This window comes from Suncus etruscus, chromosome 10 (genome assembly GCF_024139225.1).
Source record: "Suncus etruscus isolate mSunEtr1 chromosome 10, mSunEtr1.pri.cur, whole genome shotgun sequence".
NCBI lineage: Eukaryota > Metazoa > Chordata > Mammalia > Eulipotyphla > Soricidae > Suncus > Suncus etruscus.
Genome location: NC_064857.1, coordinates 84,137,571 through 84,165,316, shown reverse-complemented (window position 1 = coordinate 84,165,316; position 27,746 = coordinate 84,137,571). Strand labels below are relative to the sequence as shown.

Below are 27,746 nucleotides of genomic sequence, written 5' to 3'. Positions count from 1 at the left end.
CAAGGCAAATACACTACCTGCTATACTATCTCACTGACCCAAGCTCCTAAAAATCCCTTTAAATGTCAACATCCAACTACAATATTTAAATATTCTGCCCAGGGTCATGAAGGACAAAGAGAAGTGAATCAAGTCCATTTTTTCCCTAAAAAGATGAATGCTTGGGGCCGGAGAGATAGCATGGAGGTAAGGTGTTTGCCTTTCATGCAGAAGGTCATCAGTTCGAATCCCGGTGTCCCATATGGTCCCCCATGCCTGCCAGGAGCAATTTCTGAGCATGGAGCCAGGAGTAACCCCTGAGCACTGCCGGGTGTGACCCAAAAAATCACAAAAAAAAAAAAAAAAAAAAAAAAGATGAATGCTTGTCACCTTCACTCCCAGCACAAACCCCAAAGGTCTCAGACCCTGAACTCCAGCTCTCAGGGTCTAACTGGGGATTGGGGCAAGTCCAGAGAAGTTCGGCCTGTTGCCAGGAAGAAAAATCTCTTCTCTCTGGTGTTCTGGCCCATCTGGGTAGGCATCTGTGGGCAAGTCCTAGACACTGGTGCTCTCACTTCACCGGGAATGGCTCTGATGCCTCATTCTGCTGCATCTCTGAGGTGAGGCTCTGCAGGTACTGCTGCCGCACAGGGGGCAACTGCGGATAGAGCTCAAAGCCCTCCGGGCAGGCAGAATTAGGGAGTTTGTAGTGCAGGAGGTGCTGCCGGGGCCCCTGAAAAGAGAGAAGAATCCCCATGAGGAAGTGAGTGGGGACCTGTTAAGACACTGTCTCGGGGATACACACCTGGTCAAGCTCAAGGAATTATATTTGGTGCTGGAGATCAAACCTTAATGGATCACATTCAAGGCCCCTAAGGTCCTATATTCTCCCAACCTCCAGGAATTGCCCCTTCTACCTCATCGGCCAGCAGCCACGTTTTCTGCAGCATACTCCTGCGGGCGGCCTTCACTTCATCCTAGAAGCAGAACAGGGATAGTGCGGAGTCAGTTGGTACCTGCTGCTGGCCATGCCAGCCTGTCATTCCTGAACCCAGCTGGCCTAGGCAGCTCCATCACAGTGCATTGCAGGCTCCCTCCCACTCCTTGTCTGTGGGGACTTACCGAGCTCTTGGGATCCTGGGAGAAGATGAAGCTGTTGATATGAGCCACAGCCACAGCATAGAGCACTGGGCACCAGCATGGTCTGAGCATGTGGGTCACCAGAGCCCGGAAGTAGAGCTGCAGAAGGGCCAGGCTGTCCTCAGGGGGGCTGGTGTAGTATTCCAGGGGCACAGGCAACTGTGACAGAGAAAGATACACTGTGAGGATGTAAGGTGGGCAGGCGGGATGGTAATGGGAGAATGTCCAGCCTCTGCTTGGGCATTCAATCCCCATCACGACCTTCCGGGAAATGAAGTAGGGAATGTGGGAAAGTTGTTTTGAGTTTTTGCTTCTACTCCTCACTTCTTGGTAGATGAAAACTCTCAAATAGTAATATTTAATATTAAGCTATGGGGTGGGAGATAGCATGGAGGTAGGGTGTTTGTCTTGTATGCAGAAGGACGGTGAATTGAATCCTGGCATCCCATATGGTCCCCTGAGCCTGCCAGGAATGATTTCTAAGCATAGAGCCAGGAGTAACCCTTGAGTACTGCCAGATGTGACTCAAAAAACAAAAACAAAAAAAAATTTTTTTTTTTTGGTTTTTCGGGCCACACCGTTTGATGCTCAGGGGTTACTCCTGGCTAAGCGCTCAGAAATTGCCCCTGGTTTGGGGGGACCATATGGGACGCCAGGGGATCGAACCGCGGTCCTGATCCTTGGCTAGCGCTTGCAAGGCAGACACCTTACCTCTAGTGCCACCTCGCCGGCCCCCCCCCCCAAATTTAAGCTCAGTGAAAATAGCAAATCTTTCAAAAGTTCAGTTTTGGGCTGCGGAGATAGCAGAGGGCAGAAACACAAGCATTGCATGCAAGCACTCTACCCACTGTATTATCTTTCTAGCCCTAGGAGTTCTGATAACCATAACCAGACCACACTTAATGAAATGTTATTTTTTTGGTTTTGCTTGGAGGCCAGGCCTGGCAATGCTTAGGAGCTACTCCCAGCTGTGCTCTGGGGTTGCTTCCAGGATATTCAGGCAACCACATACTACAGGCATCCAACATGAATCTCCTGCATGCAAATATGGACTTAGCTCATTGAATTCCTCTTTGGCTCTAGCACAGATTATTATTATATATAAAAAAGATATATCTCCTTCCTAGCATGCATAGTGATATGGGACTTGTAATACTGAAGGAAGAAATTATTATGCAGGAATTATATTCTATAAAATACATGAGTTCTAAAAAGGATAAAATGCCAGAGGGATCATACAAGTATCATACAGTCTGAATCCCAAGCACCACCAGGGGTCATTCCTGAGCAGAGTCAGGAATAGGCCCTGGGGCCGGAGAGATAGCACGGAGGCAGGGTGTTTGCCTTACATGCAGAAAGACAGTGGTTTGTGGTTCGAACCCAGCATCCCATATGGTCCCCTGAGCCTGCCAGGAGCGATTTCTGAGCTTAGAGCCAGGAGTAACCCCTGAGTGCTGCTGGGTGTGACCCCCCCCCCAAATAAAGGAATAGGCCCTAAGTATAGCTGGGTGTGCCCCCAATATCCCCCACCTAAATCAATACCTACTATATGCTTGGTACTGTCCTTGACCCATTTCCTGGGTTCTCTTCATTTCTCAAAGCCCCCAAGAGGAAAGAATTGATCTGAGGGAATCCAAGGCCAGCCAAAGCCCCTCACTACACCGAGACCACATTCCCCTCTCTCAGATTAGCTAAGGATGCCTGTGTAGACTGAGGGCAGCAGTACCTTGGACAGAGGTAGGCCCAGGGCTCTCAAGGCTCCCACGTGCTCGCCAAAGAGGGCAAGGCGCAAGGTGACACTGAATCGACGCTGCAGGGGAAGGAGGACCAGTGTCCCAAAAAGCTGATCCCCAAACGACACGGCCTCAAAGTGCTCCAGCAGGCTGGCATAAAGGTCAGGGAAAGATGCCAGGCCAGCGAGTGGGCAGTCCAGTTGGAGATTTGGCAGGACTTCAGGCTGGCAGAGCTGGGCCACGAGGGTTGCCACCAGGTTTTGTATGGGGGTCTCCCGAAACAGCTCACTGTCCACCAAGAACACACACATGAGCCGTGCCAGGCGGGCGGCAGGAGACACAGCCCAGAGGACCTGAGGGCGCCAGCTCTCCAGAATGAGCACCCACTGCAGGGCTCGCCAGGCTGTGCCCATAGTGTCAGAGGGAGGGATCCCCAAACGGGGGTCTGAGGCCTGGTGATAGAGGCGAAGCAGGGGCAGGAACGGCCAGTCGGTGGGCAGCAGCGGCTCCTTGGACACTGGTAGCATCAGACTGGTCACCTGCTGCAGCTGCCCTCGGTGGATGGCTTGGGAGGCGAGCAGGCTGGCTCGGGCTAAGGAGCAGTGGGCAAGGTAGCAGCTGCGAATGCTGGGAAGGTCCTGGCAGGCCTGAGTGAGAAGAGCCCCTCGTCCACTCCCAAGATCCTGGCTGTTCCCCAAGGAGAGCTGATCAGAGAAATCAGCTGCCTCCGGACCTCCAGATGCTCTTTCCCTGTAACGGAACACCAAAGCCAAAAATGAGGGCTGGAACCACACCACTGTACAGACCCTGTTAGCTCTGCAGGCTTTCCAGGGGCTCTAACATCCCATCCTGCGCCTCCCTGAGCCTTCTAAAATCTCCCAGGCAGTGTGTGTTGCCTTTAAGAAGAGGGACTTCAGGATCAGCAGTGTTCCTCAGGTGACCCCTCAGCCTTTTTTTTTTTTTTGGGGGGGGGGCCACACCCGGCGGTGCTCAGGGGTTACTCCTGGCTGTCTGCTCAGAAATAGCTCCTGGCAGGCACGGGGGACCATATGGGATACCAGGGATTCGAACCAACCACCTTTGGTCTTGGATCGGCTGCACACCGCTGTGCTATCTCTCCGGGCCCTTTTGTTTTGTTTTGTTTTGTTTCTTTTTTGACTCCTCAGCTTTTTTTGGGCCACACCCTGTGACGCTCAGGGGTTACTTCTGGCTATGTGCTCAGAAATCGCTCCTGGCTGGGGGAACCATATGTGACACAGGCAGACGATTTACTGCTTGCGCTACGGCTCTGGCCCCCACAGCCGTTAATTATCACTTGTGCAAAGCTCATGTCTCTTATTTGGGTGGGAGAGAATTAATTGAGATCACACCCTGCAGTGACCAGGGGCTCCTGCTTCAGTGCTTGGGGGTCACTCCCATTAGTGCTCAGGGATTCGTGCAGTGCTGGGGATTCCAGGTCTCCTGCATGCAATGAAGATGCTCAGCTACTGAGCTCTTTGGTCCAGGTCCCTGTTTTCAGTTATATGGTCAAACCAGTGTCTGAATAACCCCCTCCTGCAGTTAGCTTCGGTCTCAGCACACCAGGAAGAAACAGATGCTGGGAGAGGTCAGAGTATACCACAAGAAAAGTGTAAATCCTGTCCCCTTGAACCCAGCACAGCTGAAGGGCTCACGGGAGGAACTCGGGCCGGAACACGCAGCTCAGCAGCAGCTCGTGGGAGAGATGCTCGCTTCCAGGCAGCAGCCGGCTCAGTAGGGCCAAGGCCAGGTGGTGAAGGAGGGCAGCACTGGGTGCGGACACTGCCTGGAATGTGGCCTGGGGACAGAACAGCAAGTGGTGACTGAGCTGAGGAGATGAGAGGGGCCAGGGTGGGAAGGCAACGGGGTGGGGGGGGGTGGGAGGGAGCTGGTGGTGAGCAGAGACAATGATGGGGAAAAAGCATGGAAGCCCAAGCATGGAAGATAGGCTGCAGAAGGGGGAGGGAGAGGAGGGTGTGAAAAGAGAAGGGAGAGGGGAGGAGGAAGAGGGGAGAGAGAGAGAGAGAGAGAGAGAGAGAGAGAGAGAGAGAGAGAGAATGCATTTAAAGGACAAGTCACTTACGGCTCGTTGGGCCAGGACAAGTGCCAGGTACTGTAGGTGGTACTCATGGTGCAGAGCCCATGACGAGAAGGGGGTGAGCTGTGGAGCAGGCATGGGGGTCACACACTGCTGAAAGTAGTCCTGGAGTCCGGGGGCAGCCAGCAGGGCAGCCAGCTGGAAAGAACCACCTAGTTCAGTTCCGGTGGGAGGGGTCCCCAGGTCACTGCCTCCTCCCCCAGCTCAGAAGAGTGGAGCTGATAAAGAAGGGCTTCCTCCTGGATACATTTGGCCTCTCTCTGGTTCCTGCCCTGTTCACCAGCCTCACCTGGCCACACAACCCCTTGTGGATGCGGGTCAAGGTGCTGCAGAGAGCGAGGAGGGCCGTGAGGAACGGGAAGGGTGAGGTGGAACCTAGCAGGCTGAGGGGTAGGTAGCCTCCAGCGCAGCTCAGAGATGGGAGGCTCAGGAGCACCTCAGGGCCCGGCACACAGGACTGTGGGTTGCAGAGAGGGGAACAGCGTCTGGAAGCAGAAGGGAGAAGCTAAGGGTCTCTGGCCCTAGGTGGACTAGTGCCCACCTGCCTCAGAGGCACCACCGTTGCCAGCCAGGAATCCGACATCCCTCAGAATGGAGGTTCCACCCAGAGCTGGGAATCTCCCAGAAAATACGCCCCCCCCCCATTATTGAAAATAGCATTTGGGGGCCCGGAGAGATAGCACAGTGGCGTTTGCCTTGCAAGCAGCCGATCCAGGACCAAAGGTGGTTGGTTCGAATCCCGGTGTCCCATATGGTCCCCCGTGCCTGCCAGGAGCTATTTCTGAGCAGACAGCCAGGAGTAACCCCTGAGCAACGCTGGGTGTGGCCCAAAAAAAAAAAAAAAAAGAAAAAAGAAAATAGCATTTGGATATACCGAAGGTCCTGGCACAGGCGGGCCAGCGAGGGCTGGCACAACAGGGGCCTTAGCAGATCCTCTGACACGCGTTCCATGTCCTGAAGCCAATCCTCTGAGCATATGCTGGGCTGTAAGCAAGGGGTTCCATGGACTGGCAGCTGGGATGCCCTTTGCCCTGTCCTGGTGCCCAGGCCCTGCCCACCATCTCCAGCCCAAAGACTCTGCATGGGAAGGCTCCAGCCTCTGACCCACCAAAGGGAGAGAAATCACCCAAGGGGGATCGGGGTCCCAAGAAAGATGGAGCTGCTACAAGGGATTCCTGGTCTCCACCAGCACAGTTCCTGGAAATGCAGCTGGATATGGAGGTGGAGAGGGGAAGGGTCAGTGGGTGGGAAAGTGGGGGCTGGGGAGACAGGGTGAGCCATCAAACGTGGGGGTGGACAGACGTCACACTTACTTGCTGGCTCCAGGCCTGGTAGTAGGCGTCAAGGAAGAGCAGGCAAGCGACAGGCACTGGGCCCAGTGTGTGCCACTCCTCGGGCCTAGGCAGAGACTCCAAGGCCTGTCTGAGACACGGCTCCACCAGAGGCTGGAGGCCGCACACCTGCGTCCAGGAGAGCGGAGAAGGGCTGGCCTCAGCAGTATTATTCCTATAAGGTGTGAGAAGGGTCCTGGTGAGGAGGAAGAAACAGCTCTGTCTGGCCAGCAGCTCTGGACAGCAAGTCCTGGGGAAAGATCTGCAAGAGCACCTACCTGCTGGGTGCAGGGTCACTGGCAGCCAGGGTCAGCTGAGTGAGGGTGGTGAGCAGTGAAGCAACACGCTGCATGGCCAGGGGCTTCGGGGGCTGGGCGGCCAGCTCCCGAGGAATGGTCTGCAGGGCCCGCACCAGGATGGGATATAGCTCCCTGGGGATGACATGGTGGTCGCTTAATGAAGATGGAAAAGAATTGGCAGGGTCTGCAGGGACGGGGATGGGGAGCAGGAGGGCCCAGGCAGGCCACTTTCAAGGGACTTCAGAGGGCAGGAATAGGGCCAACAGTCAGGGGTGTTCCATGGCACCCTCTCTCAACAGAGCCCTGGCACTCGTTCTCCAGGATATCCATGTTCACACAAAATGCTAGCAGCAACGGCCCCATTTTCCTCTGGCATGGGCCCCCACCTTCTGCTCCCTTCTCCACAGGGTTCTCAAGGTAGAAACCATTTGTTTCCACACCTGGCAGTACTCAGGGCTGACTCCTGACTGTGCTCAGGAATCACTTTGAGTAGGGCTCAGGAGTCCATATATGGTGATAAGGGCACTCTAACTTAACCCCTGTTGGACTTCTCTCATCCCAAGCTGGAAACTTTTGCCACAGTTAGGTTCTCAGCTATAGTCAGAAGCACTGAGCACCTGCTGAGGCTCCCTCACCTGTACAGGTCTCTGGCCAGGCCATAGGAGGCAGCCACAGCCCAGAAGCGAAGGGCTTCAGTGTTCAGCATCTCTGCTTCCTCCTCAGGCAGGGCCAGTTCCTGAGGCACTTCGGCCAGAAAGCGGCATAGACGGCTCCGGAGATCAAAGCTGCTCAACTGGAGGTGGACAGAGTCTGGGGATTAGGGTCAGTGAGTGGTCAAGGCCCAAGACACCACTGCTGTCTCACTCTGCTCCTTGTGGGTCCCTCTTGTGCAGGAAGATGAGCATCACCCCCATCCACCCTGTAACTGGCCAGGTGCTCTCCTGAGGTTCCTGGCTATAGGGAGAGGTGCACTCCATAGGGCTCTGTGATCCAGCATGAATCCATTTATCCGCAGCCCAGGATCAGGGCTATGAGACCTGGCTCTAGTGACCAGACCCTGCCTAGTGACCTTGGTGGCCTTCCCAAGAAAGAAGAAAGGGCCAGAGAGATAGCATGGAGATAGGGCGTTTGCCTTGCATGCAGAAGGACAGTGGTTCGAATCCTGGCATCCCATATGCTCCCCTGAGCTTGCCAGGTGCGATTTCTGAGCGCTGCCAGGTGTGACCACCCCCCCCTCAAAAAAAAAGAGAAGGAAGAAAGGTGCAGAGGAGCTGGACCACAGCCCACCTTGACTCATCCCCCCACTTCTGGCCTGGGTCCTGCTCACCAGTCGGGCAGCAATGTTCCTGCCAGCCGTGGCCAAGACACGGAGCAGCTTCATGGCAGAAGCACAGGGCACTCGGTGTAGATTGGGGGCAGGACCGGCCCCCACTGGAACCCAGTTAGTGGGTAGAAACTCTCGAACCACAGTCTCTATCAACCGAGGGCACTCTAAGACCTGGGGAGGTGTGGGGTGGAAAGAGAGGAGTTGGGGGATGACTCTAGGCCAGGCCCACGGTTTTTACCCATTATCTAGCCTAGCCCATCATTCTCACCCTTGTGGCTGACTCCAAAGAATGTCGAGCCAGACGAATGAGCACGGCCAGGATGTCAAGGACAACAGAGGGAGCTGGGAGAGTCACCTCCAGCACATAGCGCAACCGGGGCAGCAGGTTGGTGGCCAGCAGCCCCTGGAGATGGAGGACACAGGCCCTGATGACCCCTCCTGCCCAACACTTACCTGGCGGGGACTGCACCTGCACCCAACCTGACAATGTCCTACCTTGATGACATCATGTCGGGCCAGATCAGATGGAGGCCGAGTACCCTCCCCTGGGCCCTTCTTTGCCTTTTCCACTGGCAGCTCTTCATCCTCGTCCTCAGCATCCTGGTCCTCCTGGCTGGGCATCAGAGGAAACACCAGTGCTCCATGGTACCAGGAGAAGGCGCTGTCTAGGAGCTCCTGCCAGGGAGTAGGGTAAAGAGGAGCTAGAGGTCAGGACAGAAAATGTGCCCAGGAGTGGTGTAGAGAAGAGGTGTCTCCACAAGCCCAGCAATGTACAGCAATGTGCTGTGCACGGGTCCAAGGAATGGCCTCTTTTGTGTATGTTTTTGAGCCACACCTGGAAGTGCTTAGGGCTTACTCCTGGCTCTGTGCTCAGGGGTCACTCCTAGTGAGTTCAGGGAACCATATGGGATGCTGGAAATCGAATCTCGGTCAGCTGACTGCAAGGCAAGTACCCTCCTCAGCCCACTGTTCTATCGCTCCAGCCATGGGGTGTCTTTTTTTTTTTTTATGGGGTGTCTTAACCTCTGCTCACCCAGCCAAGACTCAGTCCCCTGGGCAGGACCCAAGGGAGCTAGGCCCCTTTCTCTGTACCTCATCTCCAGGGGCCACAAGCAGAGCCCGAAGAGCGTGAAGGGCAGCAGCAATGACCCCATCTACTCGGTCATCCAGTGAGAAGCGCAGCAGGAAAAGGAAGCCAGCATCCAAAAGGAGGCGCAAGACACTGCCCACCAGGCGGTCCCCAAATTCTCCGGCCCTGGCCTTGGGAACAAGAGGAAGAAACAAGATGCCGAAGTCACGGGGCTATGCCCTTCGATCGTCATCTGGGAACCAGGAAGTTCCCTATTCCTGCAGGACCCCCCCAGTAAGCAATGTCAGGGCTGGGCCCCCACTCACCCTGCTGATGACCTGGGCCAGCACATGTAGCGCCAGGGCTCTCTGCTGGGACACTTGGCTGCGTGTCAGGTGGAAGAGCTCCTGCAGGGAATACCCCGCTCTCTGCACGGGGATGAAACGTGAGAGTCAACCAGATATGGGGTAATTCCCCCCCCAAAAGACACACAATGCCCTATGTCTGCAATCAGGCTGAGCTAAGTATATGGCTCCTCTTCTTCCCTTCCCTTGAAAGGTACAGAGAAAGCTTGCTTAGAGTGCCACAGTAGTCAGTGTTTGTCTGTAGGTGTTGGGGAACCTCAGAACTAGATTGGGGGTAGCGAGGACTTGGGGCATGGTGGGAGGGTGCAGCAGGAGTGAGAGGGACTGAGCCTAGCAGGGACCAACAAGTCTAGGCCTTCAGGACACAAAAAGACCTATAAGCCCAGAGTGTGCAGGGAACATACGAGGCTAGTGTGATCTGGGTGAGGTCAGTGGGGTGATGCTGCAGGCATGAATAGCAGGGCACAGAGGGCAGGAGACAGGAAGTGATGACAGCCCCTTACCTAGGAAAAACTGTGGGAAGGGACAGAGAAGTGGCAGGTTCTGGCACTGGATGAGAATGCTGGGGCTAAGGAGAAAGGTGCCTCCTCACAACCTATGACTAGCAAAATCAGGTAGGGTACCCAGAACATGCCTAGCAAGAAGTCAGAGCAAAGCAAAGCATTTGCTTACTAAAAGCACCTAGACTCACCTCAGCCTCCTCCCCATGGTGGTGCAGGCCTAGGTGGGTGGGCAGGTCAGCATCGGGGGCCAGTAGCTCTCCTTGGAGATTGAACCGGGCCTGCATGCGCTGGAGGAAGAGAGAAGCACAGGCTGGGTGTCTCCTCCCCGGACAGAGGCCCTGACTCCCTCTGACTAGAGCGGGACTCCCCTGAGGACTGGCAGAATGAGAGCAGGTTGTGCACTTAAAAGACAGGCTTAGGGGCCGGAGAGATAGCATAGCGGTAAGGCGTTTGCCTTAGATGCAGAAGGATGGTGGTTCGAATCCCGGCATCCCATATGGTCCCCCGAGCCTGCCAGGAGCAATTTCTGAGCATAGAGCCAGGAGTAACCCCTGAGTGCTGCCGGGTGTGACCCAAAAACCAAAAAACCAAAAAATAAAAAAAATAATAAAAAAAAAAGACAGGCTTAAAAAGGCCTACGCACTGACACCAGGGGCTGCAGCCCCGTCCCACACCCCCAGCTTGGGTTTACCTCCTGGGTCTGCTGTTGCCGAAGTGGGGGCAAGTCTTGGGTCCAGTGTAGCTTGTCCAGCTCCACTGTGTCCATGTGCAGCCACTCCTTGTGGGGCGTCACAGGCAGTGCCGGAGCTGGAGGGATGCAAGAAAATTTCCTCAGAGACTCACTGATCAGTCATGGTGAGACCATCATCACTCCTCAGCTGCTCCAGCTATGGCTCAGTGACATGGTCCTGGGCAACAGATGAATGTTGAAAGGGGCAGAACAGTCTTGAGCTCCAGTACCTTATAGGCCCTGAGGAGGATGGGGGAAAGAAGAAAGAAGAAAGGGAGGGAGGAAGGAGAAGCCTGGGAGGAGGTGAGACCATATACAGTGGGGGAAAACTGTTCTCAAGCACTGACTCAATAGGAGGGGGTCAATGGGACCATCAGGGGTGGAGTGGTGTGAGAAGTGCACCCCTAACACCCTCCTTCCTCACATACCTTCACTCCAGCTCACAGCATGGCTGCTGCAATTCAAGGGGCTGGAGGATCCTGGGCCTCCTAATTTCATTTCCTCTTAGGCAAAGCACTAATCAAATAACCAAGTCCTGGAAAATCACTGTACCCATTGGCCTTCCTGTTCAGGGCCAGCATGTTCCTAAGATCAAGTCTTTCATCCCCCCTGGCCCCCGGCCCTAATGCTGAGGGCACAGGTAGAAGGTATTGTGGGACAGAAGGACTTGGCACTGGGTTGCATAAGTTAGTGACTGAGGGCTTGGCTGCTCAGCTGTTAAGAGGGTCGGAAGCCGGGGACGGGCGGTGGCGCTAGAGGTAAGGTGTCTGCCTTGCCTGCGCTAGCCTTGGATGGACCGCGGTTCGATCCCCCGGTGTCCCATATGGTCCCCCAAGCCAGGAGCGACTTCTGAGCGCATAGCCAGGAGTAACCCCTGAGCATCACCGGGTGTGGCCCAAAAACAAAAAAAAAAAAAGAGGGTCGAAAGCCTAATAAGGAAGGTCAGTGTCAGAGGTCCCATGAGAAACAATCCTTTTCCTATCTGTTAAGGCCCAGAAGAGCAATGCTTCCCCTTCCATCTTCTTCTTTTTTAAATTATCTTTATTTAAACACCGTTATTACAAATATGATTGTAGTTGTATGATTACAGTCGTGTAAAGAACACCCCCCTTCACCAGTACAAGATTCCCACCACCAATTTCCCAGATCTCCCTCCTCCCCACCCCACCCACACCTGTTCTTCCTTCTTCTTGCATCACATCTGACAGTGCTGAGAACCACAGGGGATGAAATTCGAAGCTCTCACATAGGGAGCATGTGCTCTAGTACCTGAGCCCTTCCCTCTGTTTCTGCTCCCCTACAGATAATGCCTCTTCCCAACCTGGGGTACTTGGTTGCAGTCCGTCTTCTTTCCTGGGCTCCTTCTCAGTGACTGCTGTCGAGGATCCCTCGGGCTGCTGTTCCTCCTTGGTCATCTTCGTTGGTTGCTCCTTGGCGCATCTACGAGATTTCAAGAAGGCGACCAGACTGGGATCTAGAGTAAGTGGAGGGGAAAATGGGTCTAAGACCTGCCAGATTCCACATGCCTAAGGCCCAGACACCCTGTGACCCGGCCCATCCCTAAGCCCTGTTGGGGTTATTTTCCCTCCTTGAAGCCTGTCTGGCCTGGGGGCAAGCTCAGAGACATAATGGCTGTGGGACAAATATGGTGTTGGCAGGGTCCAAAGAGAAGGCATCTAGTATTGTTTACTTTCCACTAAATGTGTTTCTTCGGTTTGTTTTTGGGTCACACACTGATGCTCATGGGTTATTCCTGGCTCTGTATCTAGGAATTATTCCTGAAGGTGGAGGACTACATGACAAACCAGGGATCAAACTCAGGTTGGCCATGTGAAAGGCAAGCATCCTATCCACTGGACTCTCTAAGCAAACACTAAGGTTCCTGTTCACCCTAAATTTTTTCCTTAGCTCTTTGAGAGTAGAGCATAGGGAGTCACATTCAGTACTGCTCAGTGATTACTCCTGGTGTGTCAGGAGTACTGCCTGACTCACTGTATGTACCCATTAACTCCAGTTCTCTGCTTATGTATTCAACAAACATTCACTAAGAATCAAATGGTGGGGCCGGTGAGGTGGCGCTAGAGGCAAGGTGTCTGCCTTGCAAGCGCTAGCCAAGGAAGGACCGCGGTTTGATTCCCCAGCGTCCCATATGGTCCCCCCAAGCCAGGGGCAATTTCTGAGCGCTTAGCCAGGAGTAACCACTGAGCATCAAACGGGTATGGCCCAAAAAAAAAAAATAAATAAATAAAATAAAATAAAATAAAAAATGAAAAGAACCAAATGGCTATGTTCTTGCTAGGTACTAGATAGTCTAAAGTAAGACTGACTTGGCGCCACAGTTTTAGTGAGCAGAAAGGATGGAGAAGGGTCTTGGGTGGGGTCAGAGAATGGAAATCTGGAGCTGTCACAGGAGGGAGTCCAACCAACTTGGATTTGTGTGTCACCCGAGTTCCTGGCCTACAACATGAGTAAGGGGGGTTGGTGGTGGTGAGGATCCCTGCTTTGAGCCTCTATCTTTGTCCGTAAATTCATGAGTTTAGCATACCCATAATCTAACAAGAACTGTGTAAGGAAAGAATGAAGCATGTATCGGAGATACAGGCCTCTGTGGGCTGGAGAGCAAGGACCTTTGGTAAAAAGCAGCCCCAAGCTTGCATCCCTGTGATTGAAAATGAGGCTGGTGTTGAGCTATATCCATACCGAGCTGTGCCAGCAAGAGCCTCTGCTCCTGCAGGATCTCCTCAGGTGCCATGGCTTGGAGTCGTGCTATGTTCTCTTCATGGATGGTCTGGGCCTCCTGCTTGGCCTCCTGGCTTCTGAGCCCGGTGCCTGTGACCAGGTGAGGTCCCTGGAAGTTGGGGCTGTTTGGAAGCTGGCAGCTCTGCTTTCCTGAAGGTGACTCTTGAAAGGTCACAGTACCTAAAAGTATTGAGTCTTTTTTCCCCGTTCTGGATCCTCCCCACACTAATCCTACTAGCCCTGAAGACAAATAGAGGCCTAAGCTCTCTTAGACAGGAACCCTGGGGCTGACTTCGGGGGCCCTCTCCAGAATAGTCTTCCAGAGAAGGAGCCTGTATTCTGTTCTTCCAGATGTCTGTCAAGGCAGCCTGGCAGACTCTGGAGATGCCCACCTGTTTCCTTCGCCCTGCACCCAAGACCCAGAGGTGGACCCCACTCCCCAGACCTCACACTCTGAGTGGGGATTTGATCAGCATTCTCAGAGGTTTCAGTTGCTCGTCCAGTCTGAGATGGAGAAGACTCAGATCAGAGCCGTCTCTGAGCACATCTATTCTGAAATCACCCTCATCCATCCACTGGGAGTCCACCCCATGGACTCCTACATCCTTCTTAGGTTTCCCAAATAGACGGTGACCATGTTATATTAAAAGGATGATCCACTCACCCTGCGCTGGGGCCAGCGTGGACTTGGTGTCACTTTGGGGTGACAGCCTGGCTTCAGACACTCTCCTTGCCGCGATTTCCTGGGCAAAGATACTTCTCTTACCAGATGCTGCTGGCTTCCCCTGGGGGAACAAAAAGGAAAACCCAAGTGACCATTTTCTTTACAACCTCTTTACATCAAGATCGTCACTGGAGGGCCCAGAAGATAGCACAGCGGCGTTTGCCTTGCAAGCAGCCCATCCAGGACCAAAGGTGGCTGGTTCGAATCCCGGTGTCCCATATGGTCCCCCGTGCCTGCCAGGAGCTATTTCTGAGCGGACGGCCAGGAGTGACCCCTGAGCAACGCTGGGTGTGACCCAAAAACCAAAAAAAAGATCGTCACTGGAACAAAGAAATAAAGGGTCTTGGGCCAGAGAGATAGCATGGAGGTAAGGTGTTTGCCTTGAATGCAGAAGGTTAGTGGTTGGAATCCCGGCATCCCATATGGTACCCTGAGCCTGCCAGGAGCGATTTCTGATCGTAGAGCCAGGAGTAACAGAACGGCCAGGTGTGACCCAAAAACAAAAACAAACAAACAAAAAAGAAATAAAGGGTCTCTATGGGGGCCTGAGAGATAGTACAGTGGGTAAGGCATTTGCATATAGCCCAGGTCTGGTCCCTGTGCCACTTACGATTTCTGGAACCCAATCAGAAGTGATCCCTGAGCATAGAGCCAGAAACAAATACAAAAGTGAGAACCTGGGCCCAGAAGGAAAGTACAGTGGGCAGGGTGCTTGCCTTGCATGTAGCAGACCAGAGTCTGACCTCCAGTGTCCATATTGCCACAGAGCCCACCAGGAGTGATCCTTGAGCACAGAGCCAGGATTAAGCCTTGGGGTATGGCTCCAAAACAAAAACAAAATAAAGAACTTTGCTCAGGGGTTGGAGAGATAGCATGAAGGTAGGGTGTTTGCCTTGCATGCAAAAGAATGTTGATTCGAATCCCATATGGTCCCCTGTGACTGCCAGGGGCGATTTCTGAGCATAGAGCCAGGAATAACCTCTGAGCACTGCCAGGTGTGACCCAAACAAACAAGAACTTTGCTTAGTCTCCAGGATTACTAGCTGCCCTCCAGAGCTGGAGAGAGAACAGGGCTGACAGGCCCTGAGGGGTTTTTGGTTATTCCATCTATTAGGGCACATTGAACAAAATGTCCACCTCTTTGGGGGTCCAGTTTCCTCACGTGAACAATGGGCCTGATACCTCAGAGGAGGTGCTATGAGAACTCAGCTGCCCTCTACCCTACCCCTCCCCATTTCCCACCTGTCTTTCCTGCGAGCGATGGAACACAGGAGGGAAAGCCACACCGCTGGGCATGGGCAGATTCACAGTCACTGAACTTGTATCTCGTTCCTAGAGTCACAAAGTACAGGACAGTGAGGGCGGTGACTTCCCCAGGCTGGCAGCTTCCCCCACTAGCGCCCCCATCACAGGCAGTCACAGCCTGCTCCAGAAGTGTATCAGCCCACCTTTCTCCTCAGGGCCTGGTGATGCTAGCCTGTGCCTAGAGTCCCATCTGAGTCATCATCTGTTGACAGGCCTGCCACCCCCACCCAACACCTTAGTGGCCTCAGCCACCTTGGACACCTCAGCCTGTTCAGCTGTGTGCAACGCACAATGATCTTGGTCAAGACGGCAGTGATGTGCTGATCATGCCTGTTCAGACTCTCCTCGGGATCCTCGGGGGCAGGCAGGGACCCCCTGACGCTGGGCCTGGCTTTCTTTGCAGGAGCAGGCACCAAAGCTGGGGGCACATCAGGAAGATCTGAGGGAGAGAGCAGCCATGAGAACTCCTGTCTCTTATTGGTTAGAGAGAGAGGACCACTCCTGGTGGGCTCTGAGGCAACATGGGCACTGGAGGTCAGATACTGGTCTGCTACCTGCAAGGCAAGCACCCTGCCCACTGTACTATCGGGGCCCAGGTTCTCATTTTTGTATTTGTTCCTGGCTCTGCCACCATGTGCAGGATATTGAAGCTCTTTGAGCTATTATCTTTCTGGAGAGAAGAGAGGGCCATGACACCCCAAAGAACGGTAGGCCCGGGGTGGGGGGGTGAGGCCTGGCTTTGCTCCAATGCCACTCACCATCCAGCATTACCAAATCCCTCGAGGGAGCATCTCCCCTGCCCCGGCTTCCTTTTTGCACCAACTGCACCGCTGGGGCTGCTCCAGCTGCCAGAAACTGACTCTGGAAGCGTAGCAGGTCCCCCTCAGACTCTCCTGGCTTTGGCCTTGCCAACATCTTGAAGCTCCAGCCGCCTCCTCTGTGGGAATCTTGCCAGCACTGCTCCTTGGTGGGCGTGCCCTCTCGTTTACCCCTGAAAGCAACAGAGATGATGAGTCCCTTTGCCTGGTTCTCATTACTGTACACCAGAGACTCTTCCTTATCATGGCCGCTCAAGCCTCCTCGGTCATACTTTAGTATCATTCCTATTTAGCTCACACTGATGTCATCTGCCTAGCAACAATATTTACTGCTAACTTAGGTTGCTTATAATCTGCGCATGGTAACACTCTCAGGAAAAACCAGAGGGGAACTAGGGAAATGCTATCGGGGACAGGCAGATAAATGTGTCATAACAGGGAGCAGTGGTTTTCCATTAAACTGAGGAAAAAAGAAATTTGCCTGAGCTAAGGGTATTCAAATTATTAAAAAAAAAAAAAAAAGGGGCCGGGCGGTGGCGCAAGAGGTAAGGTGCCTGCCTTGCCTGCACTAGCCTTGGACGGACCACAGTTCGATCCCCGGCGTCCCATATGGTCCCCCAAGCCAGGAGCAACTTCTAAGCACATAGCCAGGAGTAACCCCTGAGCGTTACCGGGTGTGGCCCAAAAATCAAAAAAAAAAAAAAAAGCATGGGATATAAAAGATCAATACATAGATGATGTTGTTGTTTTTTTTTACCATTTTGGGCCACATCTGGCAGTGCTCAGGGGTTACTCCAGGCTCTTGTCTCAGAAATCACTTCTGGGAGGCCGGAGTGATGCAAGGCATCTGTCTTGCACATGCTAGCCTAGGTCAGATCTCAGTTCAATCCCCCGGCGTCTCATATGGTCCCCCAAGCTAGGGACGATTTCTGAGTGCATAGCCAGGAGTAATCTTTGAGCGTCACCTGGTATGGCCCAAAAACAAAAACAAAAAAAGAAATCACTTCTGGCAGGCAAGGACCATATGAGATGTTGGAGATTGAACCCGGATCCGTCCCAGGTCAGCTGAATGCTTACTGCTATGCTATCACTCTGGCCCCAATACTTACTTCTATTTTTTACACATGAGCAAAGAAAACCTGAAAAATAAAGAAAATAATTCCAGGGGTCATGGGAAGATTATGTATCTAAGAGTGTCTTAGAACAGGGAGTTAGTACACAGAGCTAGTACCTGGCTTGTGCATGGCATGCAGGAGCCCTGGTTCCATCCCAGTTCTACACTGTCCCCTGAGCATAATAAAGTGTAGCCCACAAAGTAAAATAGGGGCTAGAGTTATAGTATAATGTGTAGAGTATTTGCCTCACAAGCAGCCAATCAAGGTTCAATCTCCATCATCCTATATGGTTCTCCAAGCCTGCCAGGTAGCCTCTGAGCTACCAGGTATAAACCAAAAACAAACAATAAGTGAAAAGAGGGACCGGTGAGGTGGCACTAGAGGTAAGGTGTCTGCCTTGCAAGCGCTAGCCAAGGAAGGACCGAGGTTCGATCCCCCGGTGTCCCATATGGTCCCCCTAAGCCAGGGGCAATTTCTGAGAGCTTAGCAAGGAGTAACCCCTGAGCATCAAACGGGTGTGGGCCCCCCCCCCAAAAAAAAGGCTGCCTTGGGGCACCAGAACGACAGTACAGCAATAGGGTCTTGCACAGAACCAACCTGGGACCCACTGAGGTTCAATCCCCATTATCCCATATGGTTCCCCAAGCCTGGCAGGAGTGATTTCTGAGTATAGAGCTAGGAGTAACCTCTGAGCACCTCTGGGTATGGTCTCCAAAAAAAAGCCTGCCTTAGGCCAGAGCAATAACACAGGTGAGCATTTGCCTTGCACATGGCTGATCAAAGCGGGCTCAATCCCTGGCATCCCATATGGTCTCCCAAGCCTACCAGGAATGATTTCTGAGTACAGAGCCAGGAGTAACTCCTGAATGCTACTGAGTGAGACCCAATCCCCCACCCAAATAAAAGCCTTACTTTTAAGTGCAAGGCCAAGAGTTAGTCATTGTAGCTGCCCACATGTAAGGCTCCTAAAGCTATGTTATCTGGACCCCTGACATTGCAACAGAGCATGTGATCTCCAGGACAGCCAGTATGTATGAGGCAATTTAAAACCATATATGAGACCAGAGAGATTGCATAGCAGGTAGGGCATTTGCCTTGATTATAGTTAACCCAGGTATTCTGGTACCTTATTTGGTCCCCTGAGCCTGCCAGGGGAGATCCTTGAGCACAGAACCTGGAGTTGGTTCAAAGCACAGTGGGTGGAATTATAAGACATAACAAAAACCAATGTATTTGGTAAAGGACCTACACACAGACTATGTAAAGAAATAATGAAATGACAACGAACCCAACTGAAAAATGGGCAGGCAGGGAATGGGATGAACCTCAGAAGGAGAAAGTAGGAATGATTGGTTCAAATCCCGGTGTCCCATACGGTCCCCCGTGCCTATCAGGAGCTATTTCTGAGCAGACAGCCAGGAGTAACCCCTGAGCACCGCCGGGTGTGGCCCAAAAACAAAACAACAAAAAAAGTAGGAACGGAGTATGGCAAGAGAAAGTAAGAAGAAAGACCTGGATGTGCAGACAGGGCTTGTAAAGCAGTTGAAAGGACTGAAGCACATGCCTGCCTGACTTGTGGAGACTGAGTTTAATCCCTATCCTTGTATGGTCCCCTAAGCACCTAAGGGTCTAGCTCTGATAACCCCTGCTGAGCCCAAGAAGCACCTATCACCAGACTTAACCATTTTACCAGTATATGGCTGAGAGAGGCATCTGGGTCCCTGAGTACTGGTTGGGAGGCTGTATGAACAAATGAATGAGTAAAGGACAGAAATTTTCATTTATTTTTTGTTGTTGTTGTTGCTGTTGTTTTATTTTTTGAGCCACACATCAGGGACTACTCCCAACTCTGTGCCCAGAACTTGTTCCTGTCAGTTCCAGCTCAGGAGATCTTGTAGTGCTAGGGATGGAATCAGGTTTGTAAATACACAGTATAGATAGCAGTCCATTTAACTCTCTCTCTCTCTCTGACCCTGGGCAACAAATTTAAACAGACATTTTGCCAAGTAAGATATATGAGTGACCAAACAAGCACATGGAAAAATAAAAGGTCAAATTCATGAATCAACAGGAAAATGTAAATGGAATCATAGTGAGATACCATTCTATACTCAATAGGAAGGCTCTAAACAAAGAAAAACAAACATAATATATTAGCAAGGATATGAGGAAATTAGCATATCTACATATAGTTTTATGTGTGAAAATAAAGTGGTACAACCATTATGGAAAGCAGTGTGGCAGCTGCTGTAAAAATAAAATAGTTACTAATTATAAAGTTAATTACTATTACAATATTAATCACTATTAATGCTACTCCGAGGTATAAAGCTAAGCAATATATTATTTATTTTATATTATACATTATTTATAAGCAATGTATTATTTATTTTAGCTAAGCTAAAAATATATGGAAATATATTTACAAAAAAAAACGGGGAGCCCGAACAGATAGCATGGAGGTAGGGCATTTGCCTTGCATGCATAAGGACGGTGGTTCGAATCCTGGCATCCCATATGGTCTTCTGAGCCTGCCAGAGGCGATTTCTGAGCATAGAGCCAGGAGTAACCCCTGAGCACTGTTATGTTATGTGACCATATGCTAATTAAGAAACAAAAATTTGGGCCGGAGAGATAGCATGGAGGTAAGGCGTTTGCCTCTCATGCAGGAGGTCATCGGTTCGAATCCCGGCGTCCCATATATGGTCCTCCCGTGCCTGCCAGGAGCAATTTCTGAGCCTGGAGCCAGGAATAACCCCTGAGCACTGCCGGGTGTGACCCAAAAACCACAAAAAAAAAAAAAAAAGAAACAAAAATTTCCGGTTGGCCCAAGAGTTTATCTTCAAACTGTGTGGTTTGTTTGGAACTTCTTCCTTAGAAGCTAGGCTCTCTAGAGCGAAAGCAAAGCTATAAATAATGATACCCGGGGAGGCCCACGAGATAGCACAGCAGAAGGGCATTTGCCTTGCACGCAGCAGCTGATCCAGGGTGGATGGTGGTTCGAATCCCGGCATCCCATATGGTCCCCCAAGCCTGCCAGGAGAGATTTCTGAGCTTAGAGCCAGAAGTAACCCCTGAGCGCTGCCGGTGTGATCCAAAAACAAAAAAACAAATAATAATAATAATAATGATAATGATACCCCGGGCCAGGAGAGATAGCACAGCTGTGTTTGCCTTGCAAGCAGCCGATCCAGGACCAAAGGTGGTTGGTTCGAATCCTGGTGTCCCATATGGTCCCCCGTGCCCGCCAGGAGCTATTTCTGAGCAGGCAGCCAGGAGTAACCCCTGAGCAATGCCAGGTGTGGCCCAAAAACCAAAAAAAAAAAAAAAAAAAGATACCCCAATTAAAAATAAAACAAAAAAACTTCCCATATGCAAAGGTCCTATCTACCACAGGGCCTGTAAAGTCTCAAGAAATAAAAGGCGATTATTTCAGCCTCAAGGAAAGTCTCCAAGACGTTTTCCCCCAACAAACCTCCAAACCTGTTCTGGGTCAACGCGTGCTAGGGGAAAAAAAGGGGAACACAAAGAATAAGTTCAATCACACCTTATGGAGGGCAACTTGCAATCCAATGAGAGCTAACAACGTTTTCTTTCTTTTTGTTTTGGGGTCACACACCCGGCAGTGCTCAGGGGTCACTCTTGACTCTACACTCAGAAATCGCTTCTGGCAGGCTCAGGGGACTTTATGGGATGCCGGGATTCGAACCATCGTCCTTCTGCATGCAAGGCAAACGCCTTACTTCCATGCTATCTCTCCGGCCCCCCCCCCCTTTTTTTTTTGTTTTTTGGGCCAAACCCGGCGGTGCTCAGGGGTTACTCCGGCTGCCTGCTCAGAAATAGCTCCTGGCAGGCACGGGGGACCATATGGGACACCGGGATTCAAACCAACCACCTTTGTTTGGTCCTGGATCGGCTGCTTGCAAGGCAAACGCCACTGTGCTCTCTCTCCGGCCCGTCCGCCCCCCTTTAACAATGTTTTCCTCCTAGGCCTCTGGGCAAACCTCTGGCGCTGCCCCTTTGCAGCCGGATCCCCGAGCCCTCCGGACCCGCTCGGGCCTTCCCAGGAGCTCCAGAACCCCCCGAGCGACGGATGCATCAATCAGCCCCCCAGTCTGAGGCCATGCTATCCCGCCAGGGATAGTCGAACCCGAGACCTCCGCGCCAAAGAGGCTGCGTGCAGAGAGACGACTCACTCGGGCCAAGTCCGCAAGAGGCCCGGGACACTCCACGCCTACGCTTCGTGCCCAGAAGCCGCTGCTTCAGCCTCTACCGCTCACGGGCTAGGAGGTCTCCTGGGCGCCGCCATCTTGCCGCGCGCGAGCCCCGCCCCTTCCGCCTTCTCAGGTCTCCCTGCGACATGACCACGCCCCGCCCGGGCTGGCCCCGCCCACTTGCGCTCGGCTTCCCGGGTTTGCGCATGCGCGAGTCTTACTCTGCCGCCACCCAGCTAGCTTTGGGCTAGGCTGACTGGCCTGTGGACACACTTGACATTCCTGGCCCAGGTCGCCCGAGGTCTTTCTGCTCTGACCACTCACACCCACAGGCACCACGTAAAAACCACCAAGATGATCTTCTCCTCGTGTTTATTTATGGACGACCCTGAGAGAGAAAAGAAAACAGGCGACATCCAGGGAAAGAAGCACCGCAGGAAAAGTGATGGCTGAAGAAGAAAAGTTGCCTCCTTGCCTGCAATTTGATTCCCCCTTCCAGATCTTTCTTTGTTCACACCAGTCTCTCTGGACTCGGGGTGCTGCTCAGAGCAAAATGCAATGTCTTTTGTTGTGTCTAAGACCTGAGTTCCATCCATCTGGGCAGTGCAGAAAAATAAAACAAACCCCACAACAACAAAACAAATATAAAACCGTGCTATGGGCTGGAGAGATAGCATGGAGGTAAGGCGTTTGCCTTGCATGCAGAAGGTTGGTGGTTCGAATCCCGGCATCCCTGAGCCTGCCAGGAACGATTTCTGAGCATAGAGCCAGGAGTAAACCCTGAGAGCTGCTGGATGTGACCCAAAAACCAAAATAACAACAACTACAACAACAACCATGCTATGGGGCAGAAGAGAGAGAGAGACAGACAGACAGAGTGTGCTAGAGTTAATGTTCTCACTTTGCACAATGTATACCTATGTTGCTCTTTGCCATTAGATATGGTCCCCTAAGCCAGGAGTGATCCCTGAACTCAGAAGTAAGCCCTGAACACAGAAGGGTCTGGCCAAAAACAGCAACAAAACTGTGCTAGTAGTCTCCCTGTTTGGAGAGTTTTTGAACCTTTCCTCTTCTCTCTGCATCCTCCAAGTATTCTTTTAGTGCTGATTCCAGCAGAAGCTAACTCTAAAGCCATTGTCAACTGTCCCATTTGCTGATTTTAGAATCACTTGCAGTGTCCATCTGCACCAACTGTATTGTATATTGGGAATGTATTGCCTACTATCAATTGTCCCCTATTGTCATTTAATAGCCTATATCCTGTTTCCTTGAGAGTTTGCATCCCAGTTCTAGCATCTTTTGCATCCTTAATGCTTAGAGGACCAGACCATATTAGGACCCCTTTACCCCAGTAAAGCAGTAACAGACCAGTACTGTCTCTCTGGCTCAATACTGTTTTACTGCGTTTTTTGTTTGTTTCTTTTTTTTTTTGGGGGGGGGGGGCTACACCCGGTGGTGCTCAGGGGTTACTCCTGGCTATATGCTCGGAAATAGCTCCTAGCAGGTACAGAAGACCATATGGGACACCAGGACTCGAACCAACCACCTTAGGTCCTGGATTGGCTGCTTGCAAGGCAAACACCGCTGTGCTATCTATCTCTCCAGCCCCTGTTTTACTGCTTTGCACTGAAAGTTGCTCCAAGCCCATCTATGTATGCCCTGCCTGGGTCCTAGAACCAGCTATTTCATTAAGAACCATAGGTTTCTTTTACTGGAAATATGTACTAGAAATCAAATATTTTTGGGCATGGGAGGTGGTTGAAAGAACTGGAGTATGGGCCGGGAAGGTGGCGCTAGAGGTAAGGTGTCTGCCTTACAAGCGCTAGCCAAGGAACGGACCGCGGTTCGATCCCCCGGCATCCCATATGGTCCCCCCAAGCCAGGGGCGATTTCTGAGCACATAGCCAGGAGTAACCCCTGAGCGTTAAACGGGTGTGGCCCAAAAACCAAAAAAAAAAAAAAAAAAAAAAAAAAGAACTGGAGTATATGGTTTGCATGCTTCGGGCTGAGTTCAATCCCAGGCACCACATAGTCCCTAGAGCACTGCTAGGATGAGTCTCCTCCACCAATCCTTCCCCCAGCAATACTGGATGCAATCCAAAGATAATTAAAAACATGGAAAACAGGGCTGGTGAGGTGGCACTAGAGGTAAGGTGTCTGCTTTGCAAGCGCTAGCCAAGGAAGGACCGCAGTTCAATCCCCCGGTGTCCCATATGGTCCCCCCAAGCCAGGGGCAAATTCTGAGCGCTTAGCCAGGAGTAACCCCTGAGCATCAAACAGGTGTGGCCCAAAACCCCCCAAAAAAAACCATGGAAAACAAGATATGGGTGCTAGGTATGCTCATTATACTAGGGTGTCTTATTTTAGACCCTTCTCAGCTGACGAAATATATATATATATATATATACACACATATATATATGTGTGTGTGTGTACTGGCATATATGCATATCTATAAATATTTCTACTTGTAACCATCTGAATTTTTATGCATAAGTAATTTTAAAAATATGCTACAGAATGATAGGATAATATTTATAGTTCAAAGTTAATTATATAGCTAAGATATGCTTTGAAAAACTCCTGCAAACTAACAATAAGAGACAATCGAACACAGTTGGCTAAGATAACCATTGAACAAGAGTAATGGGTACATAAAGATTCATCATATTGTTTTTTTGTTTTGTTTTGGGGCCACACCCAGCGGCATTTGGGTTACTTTAGGCTCTGCACTCAGAAATCACTCCTGGCAGGCTTGGAGACCAGGAATGCCGGGAATCGAACCCATGTTCGGCCTGGGTCGGCCGCATGCAAGGCAAACACTCTACTACTGTGCTATCGCTCTGGCCCCCAAAGATTCATCATATTGCTATCTCTACTTGTATGATAAAAATACCCCAAGATATCAGAGAGATAGCAAAGGGGTAAGACACTTGCCTTGTATGTGACCAAGCCTCTCTCTCTCTCTCTCTCTCTCTCTCTCTCTCTCTCTCTCTCTCTCTCTCTCTCTCTCTCTCTCTGCTTTCTCCTGGCTCTGTTCACAGGTCCCTAGTGACCTTTGGGACCATACAGGATGCCAGGGACGAAACCTGGGTCAGCCATGTTCAAGGCAAACACCCTAATCACCGTACTCTCTCTCCAGCTTCTGATTGTCTGTTTGATCCCCAACCCTTGAAGCACCTCCAGGAGTATCCTTGATACAGTGAAGAGTAAACCCTGAGCAGCTGAGTATGTTTCCCTCCAAAACCAAAACCAACAAACAAAACCAAGATTAAAGTGCTTGCCAAGCATATGGCTACAGCCATGACCCTGGTTCAAATTTCAGTGAAGCATATGGTTCCCCAAGTACCACTAGGAGTGACCCTTGAGCACCTAGCCAGGAATGACCACTAAGAACAGCCATGTGTGGCCCCTGAGCTCCTCTGAATATGAACTCCCCCCAAAGTTTGTTTTAAAAACACAGACAGCAGGGGGCTGGAGAGATAGCATGGAGGTAGGGCAATTGTCTTGCATGCAGAAGGACGGTGGTTCGAATCCCGGAATCCCATATGGTCTCCCGAGTCTGCCAGGAGCGATTTCTGAGCGTAGAGCCAGGAGTAACCCCTGAGTGCTGCCGGGTGTGACCAAAAAAAAAAAAAAAAAAACAATAAAAGACACAGGCAGCATTTATATACACACACAATTATATTTGCAAATAAAATTTTCTCTCAGGAATATCCCTCAAATTCTCCCTTTCCCCATAGTGGAGATCAAAGCCAGAGCCTCGATGTAAGGCATGTGTTCTAGAGTGTTCCCTGGTGCTATTTAGGGAAGTTTACACATTAGTGAGGATTCAACTAGGGTGGTTGGTACCCGGTAGCCATGTGCCTTATCTCTTTCATTATATCCCCAGCCCTCTAAATGAAAACGTGTTTAAATTTTGTTTTGTTTTGGAGAAACACTTGGAGGTGCTCAGAGCATACTCTTTTTTTGGAGGGGGGGGCCACACCCAGCAGTGCTCAGGGTTTACTCCTGGTTCTGTGCTCAGAAATCACTCCTGGCAGGCTGAGGAGACCATATGGGATGCCGGAAATCAAACCCAAGTCTATCCTGGATCGGCCGTGTGCAAGGCAAAAGACCTACCGCCGTGTTATCTCTCTGGCCCCCCAGAGCAGACACTTAACTCGACTTAGTTTTCCTTCCTGATGGGCCTCTTGGGACCATATGTGGCTGGAGATCAAACCCAAGTGGGCTGCAAGGTAGTTAAGTGCCTTCCATACTGTACTCTCTCTCTCCTTGAAGTAAAACCAGGTATTATTTGGAAATTTGAGGGAAGGAGGGAGAGAGATAAAAAAAGAGAGAGAGGGGCCGGGCGGTGGCGCTGGAGGTAAGGTGCCTGCCTTACCTGCGCTAGCCTAGGAGACGGACCGCGGTTCGATCCCCCGGCGTCCCATATGGTCCCCCAAGCCAGGAGCGACTTCTGAGCGCATAGCCAGGAGTAACCCCTGAGCGTTACCGGGTGTGGCCCAAAAACAAAAAAAAAAAAAAAAAAAAAAAGAGAGAAACACACTCAAGAGAGAACAGAAGCAAAAAATAGAGAGAGAACAGAAGCTTCTCACCAAAGGAAGAGAGCTCAAGTTACATATCCCAGCAATAAAGTATGGAAATATAATGAGCCGGAACAGTGGCAAAAGCCGTAGGGTGTCTACATTCAGTGTGCTAACCTAGGGACGCTAACCTAGGATCCTGGTTATATCCCCAGCATTCCATATGGTCCCCCAAGCCAGGAGCAATTTTTGAGTGCATAGCTAGGAGTAACCCCTGAACGTCAACGAGTGTGGCCCCAAAACCAAAAAAAAAATAGTATGGAAATATGAAAGTACACATCTCAGGCCTGGAGCAGCACAGTAGGAAAGCATTTGCCTTGCACACAAATGACTCGGGATGGACCTGGGTTTGATCCATGGCATCCCATATGGTCCCCCATGCCTGCCAAGAGCAATTTCTTTCTTTTTTATTTTGTTTTGTTTTGTTTTGAGGCCACACCTGGTAGCACTCAGGGGTTACTTCTGGCTCTTGTCTCAGAACTTGATCATGGCAGGCTCTGGGGACCATATGGGAAGCTGGGGACTGAACCTGGGTCTGTTCTAGGTTTGCCACGTACAAGGCAAACACCCTACCACTGTGCTATTGCTCTGGCCCCAAGGAATGATTTCTAAGTGCAGAGCCAGGAGTAACCCCTGAGTGCTGTGGGGTGTGGCCCATTAAAAAAAAAAAAGAGGTGCCGGAGAGATAGCATGGAGATAAGGCATTTGCCTTTCATGCAGAAGGACAGCGGTTCAAATCCCGGCATCCCATATGGTCCCCTGTGCCTGCCAGGGGCGATTTCTGAGCATAGAGCCAGGAGTAACCCCTGAGTGCTGCTGGTGTGACCCAAAAACAAAACAAAACAAAACAAAACAAAAAAAGAAAGTACACGTCTCAAGAAAGAGGGAAGATTCAGGTGACATATACATGAGTTGGCAACACACCTGTACACTCCTCTATTCTCTTTTCTGCCCCTTTTCTTTTTTTTTTTTTTTTTTTTTGGTTTTTGGGCCACACCCGGTAACGCTCAGGGGTTACTCCTGGCTATGTGCTCAGAAGTTGCTCCTGGCTTGGGGGACCATATGGGACATCGGGGGATCGAACCTCGGTCCGTCCAAGGCTAGCGCAGGCAAGGTAGGCACCTTACCTTTAGCGCCACCGCCCGGCCCCAGTTTTCTACATGTTTAGATTCATATCCTTTTGGGGGGGGCCACACCTGGTGGCACGCAGGGGTTACTCCTGGCTGTACGCATGGGGGACCATATGGAATGCTGGGATTTGAACCACTGTCTGTCCTAAATCGGTTGCACGCAAGGCAAATGCCCTACTGCTGTGCTATCTCTCTGGCCCAGAACATAAATTTTCTGCCAGTGCAGTCTGTGTGTGTGTGTGGGGGGGGCATGGCAGGGATGTCCATTCTTTCAGAAGAACTTTGCCTCTAGAACTTCGCCTCTAAAACTTCAACAGCAGTTGGAAATTAATAGATGTTCAGTATAAGTATCACTGAGGCTATGGGAATCCCAGAGCAGACCTCAGTCAGTCCCCACCTAGTTCCCTTCCCTGAGGTGGGAGAAAGTCCTAAATCCGAACAGCTGCTTCCTGAGACTGCTGGGAGTTACTACCAGATGTTCTGTTTCTGCGGACAAGTGGTTCCCCCCCCCCTCCAGTTTGCC

The 27,746-nt window shown here is 51.4% G+C and overlaps 1 protein-coding gene across 1 annotated transcript; it reads right to left on the bottom strand.

Annotated features, from left to right (window-relative positions):
• Window positions 1-352: 352 nt before the first annotated feature.
• RPAP1 (RNA polymerase II associated protein 1) lies at window positions 353-21,549 on the bottom strand. Its single transcript, XM_049782140.1, has 25 exons — window positions 21,490-21,549; window positions 16,119-16,351; window positions 15,651-15,799; window positions 15,298-15,387; window positions 13,996-14,116; window positions 13,293-13,511; window positions 11,914-12,066; window positions 10,554-10,669; window positions 10,051-10,149; window positions 9,321-9,422; window positions 9,018-9,185; window positions 8,421-8,600; window positions 8,194-8,328; window positions 7,926-8,096; window positions 7,234-7,391; window positions 6,578-6,730; window positions 6,282-6,474; window positions 5,843-5,952; window positions 5,258-5,453; window positions 4,954-5,106; window positions 4,526-4,668; window positions 2,846-3,602; window positions 1,102-1,278; window positions 897-956; window positions 353-712 (listed from the first exon to the last, which is right to left on the bottom strand). The coding sequence occupies exons 2-25, from the start codon at window positions 16,273-16,275 to the stop codon at window positions 551-553; spliced, it is 4,122 nt and encodes a 1,373-aa protein (XP_049638097.1). The 5' UTR covers window positions 16,276-16,351; window positions 21,490-21,549; the 3' UTR covers window positions 353-550.
• Between the last annotated feature and the right edge of the window lie 6,197 nt (window positions 21,550-27,746).